Source organism: Gymnoscopelus microlampas (genome assembly GCF_963454915.1).
Source record: "Gymnoscopelus microlampas genome assembly, chromosome: 17".
NCBI classification, from domain to species: Eukaryota; Metazoa; Chordata; class Actinopteri; order Myctophiformes; family Myctophidae; genus Gymnoscopelus; species Gymnoscopelus microlampas.
In genome coordinates, this window is record NC_139954.1 from 37920859 (window position 1) to 37940858 (window position 20000).

General features: G+C 43.8%; 1 protein-coding gene across 2 annotated transcripts in view; it reads left to right on the forward strand.

The window, feature by feature from the left end:
• Window positions 1–20000, forward strand: part of LOC311064503 (E3 ubiquitin-protein ligase SH3RF3-like) — a 143875-nt gene that overhangs the window by 104255 nt on the left and 19620 nt on the right. For both annotated transcript variants that reach the window (XM_084084347.1, XM_084084348.1), the window contains exons 4-6: window positions 9983–10306; window positions 11597–11712; window positions 14735–14905. In XM_084084347.1, the coding sequence (XP_083940473.1) occupies window positions 9983–10306; window positions 11597–11712; window positions 14735–14905 (611 nt within the window). The remainder of the gene's footprint in view (window positions 1–9982; window positions 10307–11596; window positions 11713–14734; window positions 14906–20000) is intronic.

The following is a 20000-nucleotide window of genomic DNA, read 5'->3' on the forward strand; positions in this document are numbered from 1 at the left end:
TGCAAAGAGCCATGCCAAAAACAATAAGCCCATAATTAGTAAATTACATTGGACATCGTAAATCACTCACATTCACTCATTCCCAAATATGGAAATAGGGGTCGCACACTCATTTAACATTCATCTCAGTTTGATTTGCACTCCGGAAGAGAGCCTTTCAACACACCTGGGGCCCATACTGTACAGTACTGTATGTATCAATGTATAAAGTTTATGCTGAGCAAAGCTCTTGAGATCAGTATAAAGGAAACTAGACATGACAGGTGCATACTGTACCTCTCTGCATACAGTACTACTGCTGGTGGTGTATGCAGATTTTCAGGGACAATGTATTCTGGGGAGAAAGAGTCACAATCGTAGATCATGCAGGAACAATAATAAAATGGGATGATTTTTTTGCTGAATAGTCTTGGTCCACTCCTTTTCTTTGTTCACACAAATATATTTTGTCAAAATAGCCCCATCTACAAGCTCACTCCGACACGTTTTGGCCAAACGTTCACCCCAGAATACGGACGCTACGGTTTAACGCATTAAGACCTGAGGCCGATTCTACAAAATGTTTTCTAAATCCTATATCAGTGGTTCTCAATGTCAAGGACCCCTAAAATGATATGTATTTGGCCGTGGACCTCCATCTCAAAATATTTAGTTTCAGGGACCCCCAGAAGCAAAGATTTGAGTTACAAATATTCGCTTTTAAAATATATTCAAAGATTTGCACACATGTTTCAGGATTTTTTCAAAAATAGCAGATCTACAAGCTCATAGCGCGGCACTCGGTGCCGCGCTATGAGCTTGTAGATCTGCTATTTTTGAACAGCCAAAAGAAATCTGAAATGACAGATGCGTTCCCGGTCTTTAATGGGCTAAACTGGTGTATTCTGCTCAAGATCAAGATTAGAATTCCCTAGTTTATTTCTCCACGATATATTTGCATGAAATCTAAATGTCTCTTCGGTTCAACGCAACCTTTTCCCCGCCGCTTGCTTGTGCAAATCATTATGAATGAGCCGTTACATTTCTCAAAATAACTTCTGGGCATGGCTGTCTCCATGGATGTTTGGTGGCAGCTGTTTGGCGCAGGATAGCAGCCCCCATGCGCTGGTCCAGCGGAGAGAGAGCACTGCAGTCTGCTCTCCTCCTCCTCCTCCGGTGGCTGCATGACACTTGCCTCGTGGGCATCGATCCGCTTTTTTTTTTGGCCTCCCTTTTCAGAAGTCATACCACGTTTTTTATTTCTTCCACAGCACACGTTGCACTGGACCGACGCTCTGTAGCACGAGCCATGTTGTGATAAGCAACTGTTTGTTCCTTGATTGATTGAATACTTTATTGACCCATTAAGACTTGAAATGTCTTCCAAAATCTAAAACCGTTGTTTGAAAACTGATGTTGCTATATCAGTGGTTGAGGTTCTCAAACTTTTCCATGTCAAGGACTCCCAAAATGTATATGTATTTGGTCGCCGACCCTCATCTAAACATATTTTGTACCAGGGACCCCCAGAAGCCAAGGTTTTTTTTTTCTTCTTTTAATTATTATCCCACGATTTTTGTAACCCCATTTTTTTACACCCAGTGCCAATTGTCTGTGTAATCCTGGGCACTACCTTCCCTCTGCCAACCTAGGGAGGCCAGGGCCGAGCTCATGCCTCCTTCAATGCATGAGAGCCAACTGACCTTCTTATCACCTGACAGGGGAGAGTTCCCTGGGTGGAAGGAACACGTTATTCCAACCAGTTCCTTTGCCCTCCATCAGGCACCCCGGCTGGTCAGGGGGAGGCAGTATAGTGACCAGGATTACTGTATGTTTTTGTGAGGGTACCTACCCTAGGGAACACGGGAAGCAAAGATTTGAGTAAAAAAAATCGCTTTCAAAATATATATATATTCAATGATTTGCACACATTTTCTTGCAGCTCTCAGCGTGGCACAAAGTGACGCGCTGTGAGCGCAGATTATAGTGTATCTGCTATTTTTGAATGGCCAACACTGAATGGCACAGATGCTTTGCCGGTTTTAACGGGTTAACAAGATTATTAACAGTACGGGTAGTACAGTCAAAAGTTCTGCTTAAAAGGATAACACAGAGAAGCCCCAGGGGCTTGTTTTATTGTGGTCCGGGTGTTTTTCTAACCACCTAAACCCTATGTACTTAGTTGACCTGTGTCCCCAGTCCCCTTCTTTTTTCCCTTTATACGGCAAATTGCTTAGCTGAAAATAGGTGATCTAAAAGCTTGTGCCCTAGTAGATCTGAACCGAACGTTCTCCCATTATGTCATGCCCAGAATAAGGACACTGGGGTTCATGTGATTAATACATCTAACATAAAAGAAAAAAACGTCCGTACGGAGAAACGACAGAACCATGCATAGCATCCATTTAGTGTTGCTGCTGCTACTGTGCAAACTTTCACACATACTGTGTGGCCACCGGTATTCGCATTTTGAATAGTCGGGAGTATTCACTCAATTAAAATGCAGGCAGTCCGCTTAACCTGCAGACTGCTTTGTAAGCAGCAGCTAGACGAGACAAAAACATGGATTCTCTAATAAGCGGCAGGCTCTTTCAAATTGAAAAGAAGTCTGCTCTGGACACATTCAGAGATGATGAAAAGACTGCTTTGCACAAGGCCACTTTGGTGTGTGTGTGTGTGTGTGTGTGTGTGTGTGTGTGTGTGTGTGTGTGTGTGTGTGTGTAAGGGAGAGCTTCAAAACCAGTCGTACTATGTTGTCGAGCAACTGTAAGCTGCAAGCGTACGAGAGATCACAGAGAGAAGGGAACACCTGCGCTGCATTGTGCCAGCTACCGCCTTAACCCTTTAAGACCGGGAACGCATCGTCTGTGTCATTTTAAGATTTCTTTGGCTGTTCGAAAATAGCAGATCTACAAGCTCATAGCGCGGCACCGAGTGTCGCGCTACGAACTTGTAGATCTGCTATTTTTGAAGAATCGTGAACATTTGTGCAAATCTTTGAATATATATTTTTAAGCGAACATTTGTAACTCAAATCTTTGCTTTTGGGGATTCTACAAAAGTACAAAAAAAATGTACAAAATGATATGTAATTTTCCACGGACCCCCTTCTCAGAATATGTTGTTCCAGGGACCCCCAGAAGCAAAGATTTGAGTTAAAGCTGTTCGCTTAAAAAAAAAGAAAAAGAAATCACGATTTATTTATTTTTTGCAGATCTACAAGCTCATAGCACGGCACTCGGTGCCGCGCTATTAGCTTGTATATCTGCTATTTTTATATAGCCAAAGTATAAAATAATGTTTTAAGTGGTTACACAGATGCATTCCCGGTTGTAAAGGGTTAATGGGGAAGCAGGGAGTACCATTGTGAGGGAACAACAAAACAGAGGAATGCCTCAAATCAATGCATCTTCAACTTGAAGAAGTTGAAGTTCACTCAGTGTATGAAACTCCTTAACCTTAAATCCTATTATGCTTAAATCGACCAGGCATCCTCCAGCCGTCCGTACTTGCCCCACTCCTTTTTTCCCTTTACTCACAAATCTCTTTTCCGAGAATAGCTTACAACTTTTCAGCAACACGCTTGTAGATCACAGCACACTTGCAGATATTTTGTTAAATATTTGCCTATGACCTACCAAGAATAGTGACACTAGGGATCAAATTTGAGCCCTTTTCATCAAAGCTATGCCTGCACCATCACATGTCACCTATCTTATCCCCATCTTCCAAAGTGAAGGAATCACATGCTGCGCTGAAGTCGTTGTGGAGAACATCCTCCCAGAGATGAAGGCAGCTAAGATACATTCTGTGATGGCGGATGAGGCAAGGTGCACATTGAACAGTTGGCGGATAGTGTGTGTGTGGTACATAGTTCCAGAGGGCATTGTTTAAAGAACGTTTCCTAGCTTTAAAAAAGCTGAGCTGGGTTTGATGTGCAGTCAATTACTGACACCATGCAGCAGTTGCTGCTTTCCACTGGCATAGATTTGAAAGCGCCGGGTACGTGCATCGGTGATGAGTTGGTGGTTGCGCTAGCACCTTTATGTAAAAACAAACCCAGAGGCTGCCGAGTCTATGTCAGTGATTCCCAACCTTTTCCGTATCAGGGTCCATTTTGAAAAAAGTGTTCATCATGGCCCACCCTTCTCACCACTTAACACGGCAGCCATTTGTCTGCTGTGTAGTCAGATGGGTGGGGGAAATTATTTGGGTGCCTACTTGCAATGTCCTCATGGCTATGCACATGAGTTTGGATACGATTTTGTCTACAATTCCATTCTGTGTTGATGTTTGTACCATAGGAGAGATAACAGGCAAACGTTGATCAAAATAACAATTCTTGTAAATTAAGTAATGCAGATGTTTAACAATAATTCAACTCTTGAGAGTGTAAAATTAAACCGATGGTAAGGGTCCATTTGGTTTCATTTTACACCCTCAAGAGTTAAAGATCTATAAGGGTCCATTTGGTTACCAACTCACCATCATTTAGCTGGGGACCACCTGGAATCCCCTCAAGGACCACTGGTGGTCCCCGGACCACTGGTTGAGAACCACTGCCAACAGCCATGAACTTATTTGACCTAGTGAAGGAAGTCAATTTCTATTAATTTTTCAATGTGTCGCTTGTCAACCATGACAAGTGTGCTGCTGTTCGGAAACGGCTACAAAAGAAAAAGCCTAGCTCATCCATCTGTCAGTGATCATGCCAGGTTAACAGCTTCCCTGCTGTTACCCAGTGTTTAGAAAGCATTCACACACCAACAGCTGTAGGACTCCGGTCCAGGCTGAGGCAAATTCACGTCAGTCTACATGCTTCACGCTATGTTTAAAAACCTGCTCACGCTCACAGAGGGACTGCACAAGTACCTGCAGAGGGAAAGTGTGGGACCTCGCCCCAAACGCTGCAGCATACCACACAGCTGTCTGTGATCAGATGGCAGAGGAGGGTTTACAGTAGACCACCGCAAACGTTTGTTTGCAAAACATCCGAGAGGAGCCCTCTCTGTTGGTCTGAGAAAGCAAACAGAAGAGGATGTGGTGGAATCTTTCTCCCCCCTTGGCTTCCAAACTTTGGAATGACCCCCGCCCCCCAGTGTTGATTTTGGCAGCACATTTTTATTTAGTTTTAGTCATAGTCTTTTGAATAAAATTACATTTAGTTTTAGTCATATTTTAGTCATCTGAAATGTTTTAGTTTTAGTCGACTAAATCTACAGTTGATTCAGTCGACTAAAATGTATTTTGGCGGTGCCTTGCTGCCGTCGTAATGGCTGATTTTAATGGCTGATTTATAATGGCTGATTTGTAATGGCTGATTTGCTGAAAATAGCCAATCTACAAGCTCACAATGCGTCGCAGCGCGACGCGTTGTGAGCTTCTAGATCGGTTATTATCAGAGCGCAACACCCGAGCGCAACCAAACATAAAATGATTTGTCTTTTAGTTCTACTGGATCTCTTCTCCACTCATCCCTCCCTAACATTTTCTAGTCTAGTTTTTATTTGTTGACGAAATTGTCGATATATTTAGTCTTAGTTTTAGTCATCGTAGCTTAGTTTTTATTTAGTTTTCATCAGTGAAAAAAGGTAGTCGACGAGCATTTTTCGTCACAGTTTTAGTCGACGAAATCAACACTGCCGCCCCCAGTCAGGACTGGAAACTCACTCCCCATTTTTTCTCCGCAATCTGAAAACTCTGAATCTAGTTACTGTGTAGCACTTAATTGTTTTCTTTGCGCTCTACTTATGAGATCATTTTCCTTGTCGTTTATTGACTAGGGTTCATGACATTTACTCCGATCTTGCACGCATAATCTCTCTGGATAAGAGCGCCTGCTAAATGCCAAAATTGTATCTGTCATCATGCGGTACTAAAGAGCTCAGACTCCAGCACGACAGAGCGTCTCCAACTGCATCTCGTTGGGCAGAAACCTTGTATCGCCATATTTCAAATGTTTTCGTTTGTTTTCGTCACTTTCGAGCAAAAGTAGTGAAAATAGACGATTTTTTCACTATTTCTAAAAAATGTCTTTCCATTCCCTGAAAAACAATGTTGTTTTTTTAAGATACAAGGTTTCCATCCAAACAGCGACGAATTCTGTTCTTTCCCTGTCTGGACCGAATGACTGAAGAACTTGAGAATCAGTTCTCAAAGGCGTGGGAGCAGATCCTCGTGATGGGCATCCACAGGCGTGCCACCCAGTCTCAAACACCACCTTGCAACACACTAAGGAATCCAGCTACTGTCACAAAAGGCACTGCTAGCAAAACATTTCTTGGTGAAAAAAAAGAAACCCCAAACCCCAGCAGCATCCATTCCTGACATATACTCTCAGTGTCTTCAAGCTGCTTGACGTTTATATGTTGTTGTTTCCGACCCTGAAATCAGTCCTCCAAGTGGCACTGAGCAGCATCTCCCTGTAAGCAGCTGAAGTTGTGAACCATCTTTCAGTGCTTCTCTGTGCCGGCTGTACACATGGTTAAGGAGCACTGTGGGCCAGGACAGTCTCAATCACATGGCGCTGCTGTCTAGAGCCCGACTGATGACACATTTTGTCATGAACTGTCTGTTGGGTACCTTTTATTATGTAGTGTTGTTCCTAGTGTTTCCTGTCTGCCCTAGTTGTTGCTACCTGTCTTGTATCACCAGTCTGTATTGCAAATGTAGTTCACCTGAGTCCTGTTCAGTTTCAGCCAATCATGTGTTGATTGCAATTATGTTTCACCTGTGTCCTGTTAGTCTGTGTCTATTTAAACCAAGCGTGATCCAACATGAGAGTGAAGACACTAGCGTTGACTCCCATTGTAAGAGTGGAATGCGGAAATGCTCATGTCAATGAGATCACTATTTCTACTCTGCTACATCTCAGAGGCAAATATTGTACTTTTACTCCACTACAATTATTTGGAAACTTTAGTTATTAGTTACTTTTCAGACCGCTTTGTGGTGAGATCAAAGCGTGTCCTAACTCTCTCTCTCTCTGGGTCTGTTTAAACCTCCCTGTGGTCAATTGATAATCATTGTTAAAGTGTGTCCCTGCCTGTGTTTGTCCTGCTGTGAGCCTGTTTGGTGTTGATAAATACTGGGCTTGATCTGCCTGCTTGCCTTGTTCTGCTTCTGGGTCCTCACCTGAACCGCACCGTGACGGTCCAGATGCAGATTGTAGAGAGACCTAGACCACCGACGATTACCCATGTTTTAATGGATATAACGAAGTGAAAAAAGTTTTGATTACAGAATCTATTTGTGAACATACTCAAACAAATGAATTTAAATAAACATAATTAACCTTTTTTTTATGAAAAGAACATTTAACTTTGATTTAATTGAAATGAACAAGCAAACGAGTAAATGTAGGATGCACGTAAAATGAACTTTATTTAATTCAACCACATAAGCCTTGTTTTAAGTGATAATCTCCCATTCTATGCATTGATAGCATCCGAATCAGGTGGAGACAACAATTAGAAGACAGACAAGAAGAAAGCAGCAATGACAAAAGGAATGAGAGAGACTGAGACAGACGAGACACAAACAGCAGCAATAGAGGAAGAGAAAAGACACTGACAGACAGCACAAAGGGAACACGATGCCAGCGAGAGGAGACGAGAGAGACAGCAACAAAGAGCAAATAGAAAGGAGAGAAACTGACAAAAGAGAGAATCAAGAAAAAGCAAAATAGAGGCAGGAGAGAGACATAGAGACAGAAAGCAATAGGAGAGAAGAGAGAGATGAGACACAGAGACAAACTAAAAGAGTAGAGTAGTAAAGAGAGAGACAAGTGAGGATGATGACTCAGAACCAAATGAGGCCAGATGATGCTTCTAGTCTCCAGCCCTGAAAGTCTACTTTATTTCCATGTTGTGTGGTTGGGGTAGGGTTGAAAAAGTTTTTTTAAAAAACTTTAACCACCTAAAGCGGCACTATGTGACTTCTTTTTTTAATGAATAAAATATAATTTGTCCAATCTGTATGGTACAGTATGTTAATACAACTTATTACACGGCTTGGTTGAATGCTTGATTCTGATTGGTCAATCGCTGAATACAGCGGTGTGTTATTTCTGTATAATGACCGATGAGCTCTATAACAGACCGATGTCTAATCAAAGACTCAGAGCACCTGCTCATATCAACCTGCGCTGCTTGATTTCATGCCGTATCCAACATGACAGCCATGTAAACAAACACACCATGTCATTTACAACTAAACGTTGCTCTCAAGACAATGCAGTAACCAAAAATCTATTCTATTTGTTCAACTACAGTACACTTCCTTGTTCCGAGACGACTGTGTCCACCCAGCGCAACACTTATGGAATACTTTCATTGCAAGCAAGGAAATACTTTGTTTTGTTGTTACTTTTGGGTCCTATTTGCTCAATGGTAAAAAATGTCAGCACTTGCGTAAGAGACCCCGGTCCAAATCTGAGGTAGAAGAGGAAAGTTACCTAAAGAGTTAACACCTTGTACTTGACCCGGGGTCACCCAAGGGTCTACACTTGGTCCCTTCCTTTTTTCTCAAACAAATCTATTCACTGAAAAAAGCTGATATACAAGCTCACTTGCAACGCGCTTGTATGCATGCTATTTTCGTTGAATATTCCCCCCCAGAATAAGGACTCTATTTGGTGCAAAAACAAATCAGAAGAAATTACTAAGCATTTCATATGAGCGTGTGTGTTGTGTATGTGTGTCTTCAGTGTGTGGTGGCAATCCCAAACGGGCCACAAGACATTTTGTCGCGCGCCAAACTGAACCTCCCCCTGCAAAGCCCCTGATAGTCAGTCCCAACGACCCTCCCCCCAAGAAAAAAAAAAGGTTGTTTTTGAATCCTACAGTAGAACCACTACTACGATATATTTATAGATGTTGTTTACTTACAAAAACGATGCAGCTAATTTCCGAGGCTATACACTTTGCTTTGTAAGTCGCTCCCGGGTAACAGCATTGGCTGAAAAAGGCTTGAAATTAATCCAAACATAATGGGGGGGGGGGGGTTCTCTTCTCCACTCTCATCTTCTCCGTCCTTCCCTTCCACTGTCTCCCGCCGAGCTGGCACAAAAACTATGAAAAACATAATGGAACAAAGCTTGCAGAGAGAGAGAGACAGGGGGTGGAAAAAATACTCAGATATTTTACTTAAGTAAAAGTATCAATACTGCAATATCTAAATACTCCGTTACAAGTAAAAGTCCGGAATTAAAAATGTACTTGAGTAAAAGTACAAAAGTATCAAAATGTACTTAAAGTACCAAAAGTAAAAGTACTAAAATGTTTATATAGCAGATCTACAAGCCCCCAAAGCGTCGCCCCGTGTTTTATAATATAATTTATATCTGAAAAGTAACTAGTAACTGAAGTTTTCAAATAATTGTAGTGGAGTAAAAGTACAATATTTGCCTCTGAGATGTAGTGGAGTAGAAGTAAAAGTATTGGAAATTGGATTTACTCAAGTAAAGTACAAATACCTCAAAATTGTACTTAAGTGCTTGAGAGAGAGAGAGAGAGAGAGAGAGAGAGAGAGAGAGAGAGAAACCTAGGCTATGCAGAAAGGGAAGCTCAGCAAATTGGGGTGAGATATTCGGGTATCCGTTTTCTGCTTGTGTGAGAAAGAACGAGAGGAGAGCGTTGCTCTGAGGAAAGTCTCTCATGACTGGTTGTTGTAAAGTGATGATTGTAGCCTGTCGGTTTGAAGAGATGCCAACGAGAACAAGTGAGCTCAGAGGAAAGGGCACGCAAAGTGCACCGCATGTGCCAGCAACCAAAGCTGTGTGTGTGTGTGTGTGTGTGTGTGTGTGTGCGCGCATGCGTGCGTGCGTGCGTGTTTGTGACCTTGTTGGCATTGTTGCTCAGATGTAAACTATAGAGAGATGGAATCTTACCTTGCTTCTCCTCTCCCCTCCCCTCCCTTCCCCTCCCCTCCCCTCCCCTCCCCTCCCCTCCCCTCCCCTCCCCTCCCCTCCCCTCCCCTCTCCTCTCCTCTCCTCCCCTCTCAGTTAAATGAAACAGCCAAGCAGTTGATGGAGATCGACAAGCCCACGCCTGCCCCAGCAGTGCCGGGTCCCAGCAGCTCCGACCCCGCCCCGCTGGGACCCTGCTCCCCGGGCCCCTCGCCCGGCCCCTCGCCCTCCAATGGGAACGGTGGCGGCGGCGGCGGCCACAGGCGAGGGGAGGGGAAGAAGAACGCCAAGAAGCGCCATTCGTTCACGGCGCTGTCAGTCAGCCAGAGGGCAGCTCAGCTCAACAACAGACACAGCATGGAGATCTCCCACCCTGTCCTCATCAGCTCCTCTGACCCACGAGCTGCAGCACGCATACAGGTACACACACACACACACACACACACACACACACACACACACACACACACACACACACACACACACACACACACACACACACACACACACACACACACACACACCTGTGTTGATTTTGACAGCAAGTTTTGATTTAGTTTAGTCTTAGTCTTTTGAATAAAATTCTAGTCATCTGAAAAGTTTTAGTTCTTGTCTAGCTTTAGTCGACTAAATATCATAAGATTATAGTCGATTAAATCTATAGTTGATTTAGTCGACTAAAATGTATTTTGGCAGACCTTGTTGGCGTCGTAATGGCTGATTTTACACTTGCTTGCATGCTGAAAATAGCCGATCTACAAGCTCACACGTTGTGAGCTTGTAGATCTGCTACAGTATTTTCAGAGCGCAACGCCTGAGTGCAACCAAACATAAAATGACTTGTCTTTTAGTTCTACTGGATCTCTTCTCCACTATAGTCTAGTTTTTATTTGTTGACGAAATTGCGAATATATTTAGTCTTAGTTTCAGTCATCCTAGCTTAGTTTTTATTCTGTTTTTATTTAGTTTTTCACTTTAAAAAGTGAAAAAAAAATCAACACTGACACACACGCACACGCATGTTTGGGGTACTATACTTGTGAGGACATCAACATTTTACATACATTTAATAAATGCCGTTTTTATCCCTAAGCCTCAATCCTGACTTATAATTAATTGTGTGCCAGTGTCACACGCCTCTACAAGCTCACAAAGCCTCACGGCACAACGCATTGTGAGCTTGTAGATCTGCTATTTTCAGTGAGCGACACGGTGCACAACTACATACTGTATAAATGAGGCATAACACCAACCTCTGAACCTAACCTCTACATGTTTAATCCTAACCCCAACCTGAACCTTTTCCTAATTGTAAGCCTAAAAATAAATACAAAATACGTCCTTGTGAGGACCAGGGAAATTGTCTTCACAATGTCTGCTTCTCATGTTCTACTATACACACGCGCACGCACACACACGCACACGTACATAGACATTCTACCATATGGTAGCATACATTACACAGAATTCTGTACAAAATTACTTTGTATGCTGCACTTCTCTCTGACACATAACTACTGTGTCTGTGTGTTTTGTGTGTATGCGTGCACATGCATGCACGCTCATGTGCCGGTGGGGAGTTTGGCTGCACTTAACATGCGCAGCTGTCCACCTGTGAGTGTATGTGTGTGTTTGTGTGTGCGTATGTGTGCGTGTGTGTCTCTCCGTCTACCTGTGTGTGTTGATGTGTTTGTGTTTGTGTCTCTGCAGGATGCGTCTCCTCCAGGCCCCTCCCCCTCCTCAGTGGGGGTGCTGGTGCCCCCCAGGGTGGCCTCCGTGACCTCAGAGCTGCTTGCACACGCCAAGGTCCAGCTGCCGCTCAACATGTGAGTGCAACACACACGCACGCACGCAGGCATGCACCTGCGCGCACACACGCAGCGTGGACCCTGGTGTTCCAGCACTGCCCTCTCCTTGTTTACAAAGAACAGGACATGTTCCCCACAGCGCCACGAGCTAAGTGTGTTACCACCAGTGGTGGAGGAAGTACTCAGACTCTTCTTTACTTAAGTAAAAGTAACAATACCACAATGTAGAAATACATCTGTACAAAAGTACTTGACCCCGGTCCACTAAGTATATACAGTAGGGTTTACACAAGTGCACAGGTGCATGCAATTATGCACAAACGCAGGCAGACACGCACACACACGCATGCACGCGCGCACACACACACGCACACGCACACGCACACGCACACGCACACGCACACACACACACACACACACACACACACACACACACGGTGGACAAATAACCTCAGGAATCATGTAGAATTAAAATGAGACAATGTGAGATCCAGATGGCTTGTCAGACGCCATGCCAGTTGCTGAACTAGACCGTTCTAAATGTTACCTGGTAATTAATCCACATGGCAAGCACCAGCGTGCGTGCCTGCGTGCCTGCGCGCTCGCCTGTGCGTGTGTGTACACCGTTTACCCAGAGCTGTTGTCCTGCCTACAGGATGCGAGTGGAATACAGGCAACAGTGTCAGGTTTAATATCGTCACTCTACAAATAGCGCTACACTCACGCACGTGCATTCGCACACACACACACACACACACACACACACACACACACACACACACACACACACATTGCGTGCACAACCTCCAGAGCGCGGGTCGTCCTACTGATGAGATCGGATGTTTCCATCTTGACCCGGCAACCGGCCCTGTTGCCATGGGGAGACACACCCCCCCCAACACACACAAACACACACACACACACACACACACACACACACACACACACACACACACACACACACACACACACACACACACACACACACACACACACACACACACACATACACACACTCACACCTAACCCCTCCATCTGTTGCCATGGAAACCACGAGGCAGCAGCATATAGAGCTTGTTTACTTGGCCCTCTCCTCTGCACTGTGAATGCCTGAACACACACACACACACACACACACACACACACACACACACACACACACACACACACACACACACACACACACACACACACACACCGACGCAAACACAGACACCAGTGATTCTCAAGCTCTTGAATATCAAGGCCCCCCCCCAGTTTGATAGGCTTGTTTGATACCATTTTTGTATAAAATGTAAACACTGTAAAATCTTCAGTGTTTATTTGACCCGTAAGGGTCCGTTTGGTTCCATTTCTACACTCTCAGAGTTACAGACCCGCAAAGATCCGTTTGGACGTTGAGAAACGGTGATATAAACAACATCCAGCACCATCGTCATCATATATAAAAGAGTAATCAATATTCACAGCCTACTAGTATGTATGTGCCGTATATATCTGCTGTTAATCTTCTGCATTGAAGTGGTGTAATTTATTGTCATGTACACTGGTCTAGTCTTTCAGCAATGTGAAATGAGTCATTTCTGGCTGAGGAAGACAGATGACGCACACACGCACACGCCACACAGTCGGTTGGAACCAGCTGTTCTCCACAAACTGGCTCGAGGTCCATAGAACGGATGATACTGACCGCACAGGCCCCATACTGGCCTTTTCTTTTACCTTTCCTAAAAACCTGTAAATACATTAAATTGTCATTTCCCTTTGCTGGGAAAGACGCTGCTAAGGAGAGTGCGAGAGGAGCTCTCCGATTTAAGTCGGTCGATTTGTGGGTTACTGCTGTTCTCAATGGAGGGAGACCAAAAACACTGAACAGTGTGTCCAATTCTTAAGTTGTGACATCAGCGAGGCGTACCGTGTGCCTCCAGAGTTGTTCCAAAACCGATAAGCAGTATCGGAAATGCCTCCGACACTGCCTAAAAAAAGCTGGATCGGGTTTCGGCGCGTACGCCAGTCTGTGCGGCGATCCAATATCATGTCATTTATCACGTGATGATAGCTCATTTACGCTCTACACAGGGCAAACACCATGTGCAGTGCTAGCCGAGACATTAGTCAGAGCTAGCGAAAAGTAATTATCAAAATGACATCCATTCTCTGTACGTATTTGTTCATGTTTCACAAATAGTTTAACCCTTTAAGACCGGGAACGCATCGGTGTCATTTTAAGATTTCTTTGGCTATTCAAAAATAGCAGATATACAAGTGCTACACTGTATGAACTTGTAGATCTGCTTCTTTTTTTTTATCGTGAAAATGTGTGCAAATCTTTGAATATATATATATTTTTTTTAAATCAAACATTTGTAACTAAAATGTTTGCTTCTGGGGATTCTACAAATGTCTTCTAAATCCTAACAGTTTTCTAAAAAACGTATGTTGCTGTATGAGTGGTTCTCAAACTTTTACATGTCAAGGACCACCCAAAATGACATGTATTTGGCCACGGACTCCCATCTCAAAATATGTTGTTCCAGGGACCCCCTGAAGCACAAAGATTTGCACAAAGTTTCCACGATTTTCCAAAAAATAGCCAAAGAAATCTTAAAATGACACAGATGCGTGCCCGGTCTTAATGGGTTAACCTGCTCCAGGGCCATACAACAATGTTTAGCAGTCGTATCACATTTAGACAGGGTTTAGTTTTGGAACATCTCTACTCGCATGTACAGTGAGAAACTCAACAAGGATATTGGCGTGTGCTTTGAAGTGCATCTAACTCTGACTCCCAGGGTTTTTCGAGACCTTCCAGACAGTCAGCTTTTAAAAAGCTTGTTAAAGCTGTCAATAACCGTTGTGTGGACCGAGGCTGCTACTGTAAAAGCTCCACATGAAGTCAGCTCAAACATTTTGCTCTCCAATTTGTGGGAAATCCACTCGGGGGAAGTTCATAACAGGGGCCCGGGCTGTGTGGTGTTTTATCCTGCTATTGTCTTCTAACAGTGGCGTGTGTGTGCTTTGTGGCCTTTTGTATGCTCAGCTACCTGGCGCTGTATGCCTACAAACCCCAGAAGGCCGACGAGCTGGAGCTGAGGAAAGGGGAGATGTACCGCGTGACGGAGAAGTGCCAGGACGGCTGGTTCAAAGGCACGTCGCTAAGGACCGCCGCCTCCGGGGTCTTCCCGGGGAACTACGTCACCCCGGTGTCCAGGTGAGCGAGGAGAGCATAGAGTTCTAACCGATGTCCGTGCACACTGGACCACCACTGCATTGAATTTATTAGAATTAATTAAAAAAAATACATGTACTTTGGGGGCTTTGGATTCCCTCTGCACCACAGAGGAGAGTAAAGCAGTTTGGTGCAACTTATCAGAGTTCTTTTTTTTTGTATACTTTATTTTTATTCTTTTTGTTTTTAGAACAAGCATGTCATCTTGGGCATCACGGTACAATAAAATGAGTACATTTCAGTTTTTTTTTTAACACTCATGTTACGGGCTATGCAGTCCAGAAGAGAGGGATCCTATATTAAAGCAACATCAGTCCTTTAGAAAGTTCTCATTCCTTTTCCCCTCGATTTCAAAGGCCATGGCAGTTTGCCAACAGATATTCCATTGATTCACTCCTAATCCTAACAGCACGGTGAACAGGCCTCCAAATATAGCAGAAAATAAATAAATAATAAAACAGAGAAATAAAATACAAGAAATAAAAGATAAAAAACTTGATATAATATAATACAAGTAATATACCTCCACACATAGCTCCATTTCACCTACTTGTACCTACATACAAATATACTTACATACTCACACACACATGCATATAAAGATCCTTCACAGAATATCCATTTTCATGTATAATATCCATTTCAACCAACTTATCTAACTAATTTGAAGTTCTTTTTTTGAAGAAGAACTTCAGAACAAGACAGCCAGGTCCCAAAATGGCGTTGCTACACACTCCTGCAGCCACAATCATCTTTAGTTCGGCTGTTGCCATTGTGATCATCGCTTTCAATCATAACAGGCGCATTTAAAAAAATGAATGCAAAAAGCAATAGTCGTTTCCCTCGGCGGACTAATATCGTATTTGCCGATTTAATTATCATCGTCAGTGTCATTATCAGGCCCGTCGATCACTGGAGCTCTCGATAGACTCAGCGCCCCGCGAGGACATTAGCACTCGTTGTTCCCCCAATCTGTATTCTGCTCTATGGAGCATGTCTGGGATTGATGCGTTTTAGTACTGCTGAGAGGGAGAGAGACAAGACGGAGAAAAGAGAAAAGACAACAGAGAGAGAGAGGAGGAGGAGAGAGAGAGATAAGAGAAGGGAGAGACAGTGGAAAAGAAAGGAAAAGAGAGGAGAAAGAGAGAGACACAGGAGCAGTGGTGTAAAGTAACTAAGTACATTTACTCAAGTACTGTACCTAAGTAAAAAAAAAATGGTACTTTTACTATACTGGAGTATTTCCAATGTTTAATACTTTCACTTCTACTCCACTACATCTCAGAGGCACTTTGAGATGTAGAGGCACTGTACTTTTACTCCACTACAATTATTTGAAAACTTTAGTAACTAGTTACTTTGCAGATATAAATTATTATAGTATAAAACATACATTAACCACTTTAGCCCTGTTTTATATATAGGCTATTTGAAAATAGCCGATCTACAAGCTCACAACGCGTCGCATCGCGACGCGTTGTGAGCTTGTAGATCTGCTATTTTCAAACATTTTAATACTTTTACTTTTGGTACTTTAAGTATATTTTGATGCCAATACTTTTGTACTTAAGCAACATTTTGAACACGGGCCTTTTACTTTACTACTTACAGAGTATTTCTACATTGCAGTATCGATACTTTTACTTGAGTAGAAAATGTGAGTACTTATTCCACCACTGCACAGGAGAATGAGACAGAAAGAGAGGGAGAGAGATTAGCGAAAGAGAGACATAAGAGGGGGAGGCAGATAGAGAGAGAGAGAGGAGGGGTAGCAGATGAGATGAAAGAGATGTAAACAGCAGGTGTCCTCGGGTTGGATTTGAATGGTTCTCACATCCAGTGGTTTACTGGTTACGCAATCTGATGCCTCAGTTATTCTACGTTGCACGACGGTGTCGCGCACCAAAAATAACTGATTTATACAGCATAAGCTCGCTGTGCGGTTGTGAGCTTGTAGATCAGCTATTTTGGCCACGCAACACACCGCCATGCGACTAAGTATAAACAAGGCTGAGACGAGCACATCCAAACAGGAAGACGAGCAGACGAGAGAGAGATAGAGAGAGAGAGACAGAGAGAGGGGAGGGGGTAATCAAATGAGAGGCAATTTGTTATTTTTACGCAAGCGGACTCTCAATCCCTGTCTCTCTCTCTCTCTCTCTCTCTCTCTCTCTCTCTCTCTCTCTCTCTCTCTCTCTCTCTCTCTCTCTCTCTCTCTCTCTCCCTCCCTGTGTTATTCTGCTCTCTCTTTCTCGGGCTATGTCTCCCCCTCTCCTTTTGTCTGCAGTGCAGCTCAGAAATCTCTCAATATGATAATGAGAGGCTGCCAAAGACTGAATCACACACATACAGACACTGCACGCACGCACGCACGCACGCACGCACGCACACACACGCACGCACACACACAAAGGTGGAAAGAGAGAGCTTGGATAGATAAAGGATTAAGGTGTGCATGCGTGCATGTGTGAATTGTATGTGCATGCGCTTTTTTTATAGTCATAATCATGCAAGTATGTGTTGTTTTGGCTGCACTGTACATTTCGCTCCACATGGGGATTATTCTTGTTCTTACCTTCCTTTCCTTAGTTCCAACACACACACACACACACACAAACACATAAACACTTCCACCACGTACACCGCCATAACTCTGCACGCGTGTGACGGGACGTCGATGAGCGGCCATGAGAACGCGAGTACCTCTGCGTCGGCGTCGATAGCGCGGGGCTCACTGTTCTGCCATTCAGCAGTCCTGTCCTGACAGTAACATGAGTAGATGAGCCGTCACAATGGCCCCGGGGCCCGCTGGGGCCCCCCATAACGCTCATACCCGGCCCACCAGGAGATCATGTTACTCACATCACTCATTCTCCCACGGAACGGACGCTGGAACTGATGAAAGTGACGACAGATTGTTATCAGTGCAGCGAGGCAAGGCACGATTGTGAAAAACATGAACCGCTTAAACCCTCTAGACTTAGTCAACTGGACCTGACTGGGCTCTGTACTTGGACCGCTTTTTCCCCTCTGAGCCAAATCTCTTCACCAAAAACAGCCGCTTGCTTGTAGACTTGTGCCATAATAGCGATGCGACCAAGGGGCTAGCATCCGGCTTGTAAATTGAGCCTACTGTATATAGGAAGTGTGACAGTTCATATGAATGGCCTGTAGTCTCGTTGTTTCACCGCTGCTGGTTGCAGAAGCAATTAGGCTCTATTCAAGCGGATGGGTTTTTGGCCGAACTTTACACTTGATTTTATTACCTTAATAAACATTGTCATAAATACTGTATGCTTCCAGTCGCTAGTTTAAAGTCTTCTTTTAATCACCATGATATGCGTTTTGGTAAATTATGGTCCCATTAATTTGAAAATTAATGATAAAGTAGGGTATGTTTCTAGGGTTTCTACTGGTTCTACCGAGTGAAGACCCACCCACACTGCGGTTTCAGCTAATAGCATTTCGGACCGGATGTCAACCGGATATAGAAAGATGGCGGATTTGAAATTGCTGCAAAAAAGGCTTCATTTACGGTCTGTAGTAACCAAGGGTGTGACGCTGTCCATCATTTCTTACGGTCTATGGATGCGACATGTTGTGAGCTTGTAGATTGGCTATTTTTGAATAGCCAAAGTATAAAGTAATGGTTATAGCTAAAATCTAAAATGACACAGATGCGTTCCCGGTCTTAATTGCTTAACAGAGGTCTCCCTTTCCTTTTCCTACATTTTTTCCTAAACTTTTCCTGATGATTAGTAATCTCATATAGGGGTGCAACAGATAATAAGTAAGTATCGATATTTTTGTGCTACACAGTAAATGTGGAATAAAATAGGGCTTAAGTGATTAATCAGTCTAATCATTTAGTCGATTATAAAAATCTATTTACTTTTTTTTTCATGTTGATTCTGGGATTTGCAAAAAAAAAGTGCTTCGAATAATGGAAAAAGTAATTGATGGAATAATCAGTGGTAAAATAATCGATGGTTGCAGCTCTATAATTGCTCAACATTTCCCCCCTCGCCCACGGTTGGAAGGATCCTGTAGAGTAGAGATCTGGAAAGGGGTCCTAGAGTGAGTGATGTGCGGTGATTTATCTGTGGGGAGCATCGCAGATGACAGATGACGATGTGAAGGTTATCTGTCATCAGGTCTAACAGCATGTGACTGGGAGGTGGAGATGGTCCGCCGCCGCTGCAACCACCAGCAGCATTGGCTTTCTCTCTCTCTGCCACTGTTTGACTGCTCCTTCCTCTGTGTCACTCACACTCTGTGATCTTTACTTAATACCTCTCGCTCTCTGTCACTCTGTGTGCGTGCGAGTGCGTGCGTGTATGTGTGTGTGTGTGTGTGTGTGTGTGTGTGTGTGTGCACGCGCATGTGTTTCTCCCTGCCCACCTCCTGCCTTATTTAACCCATTAAGACCGGGAACACATCTGTGTCATTTTTTTTTTTAATAGCCAAAGAAATCTTAAAATGACACCGATGCATTCCCGGATTGAATGGGTTAACTTTCTTTTTCCTGCTTTCTTTGTCGGGCCTCTCTCTCTCTCTCTCTCTCTCTCTCTCTCTCTCTCTCTCTCTCTCTCTCTCTCTCTCTCTCTCTCTCTCTCTCTCTCTCTCTCTCTCTCTCCTTCTCTCTCCCTCTCTGGCTCTTCCTCTCAATGTCCTTCATCCTCTACTGTATCTCTCTCCCTTTTATACTTCTCTCTCTTACTCTATTCTCTATCTCTGTCACACTCACAGTATCTTTCTCTTTCCCGCTACACTCCATCACTAGCCTGGGACCAGAAGAATCTGCCAGTGCAAAAAAGAAATTGCCCTCTGCGATTTGGGTCTGGCCCCGCTCCGTTGTGAATCCACTTCCTGCTCCCGAAGTCTGGGGTGACCAATCAGGGCCCAGTATTCAAATATGGGAGACTGTAATTGGTAGTTGGTTGTAGGTCTAACCAATTGCGTCCAGAGCCATTCTTTTGATCCAGCCCCTTGGAAAAAAAAACGTTGTCATAGAAGCACCACACTCATATCCACGCAGTGATATAGTCTATATAGAGGCTACTCCATCACACCCTCA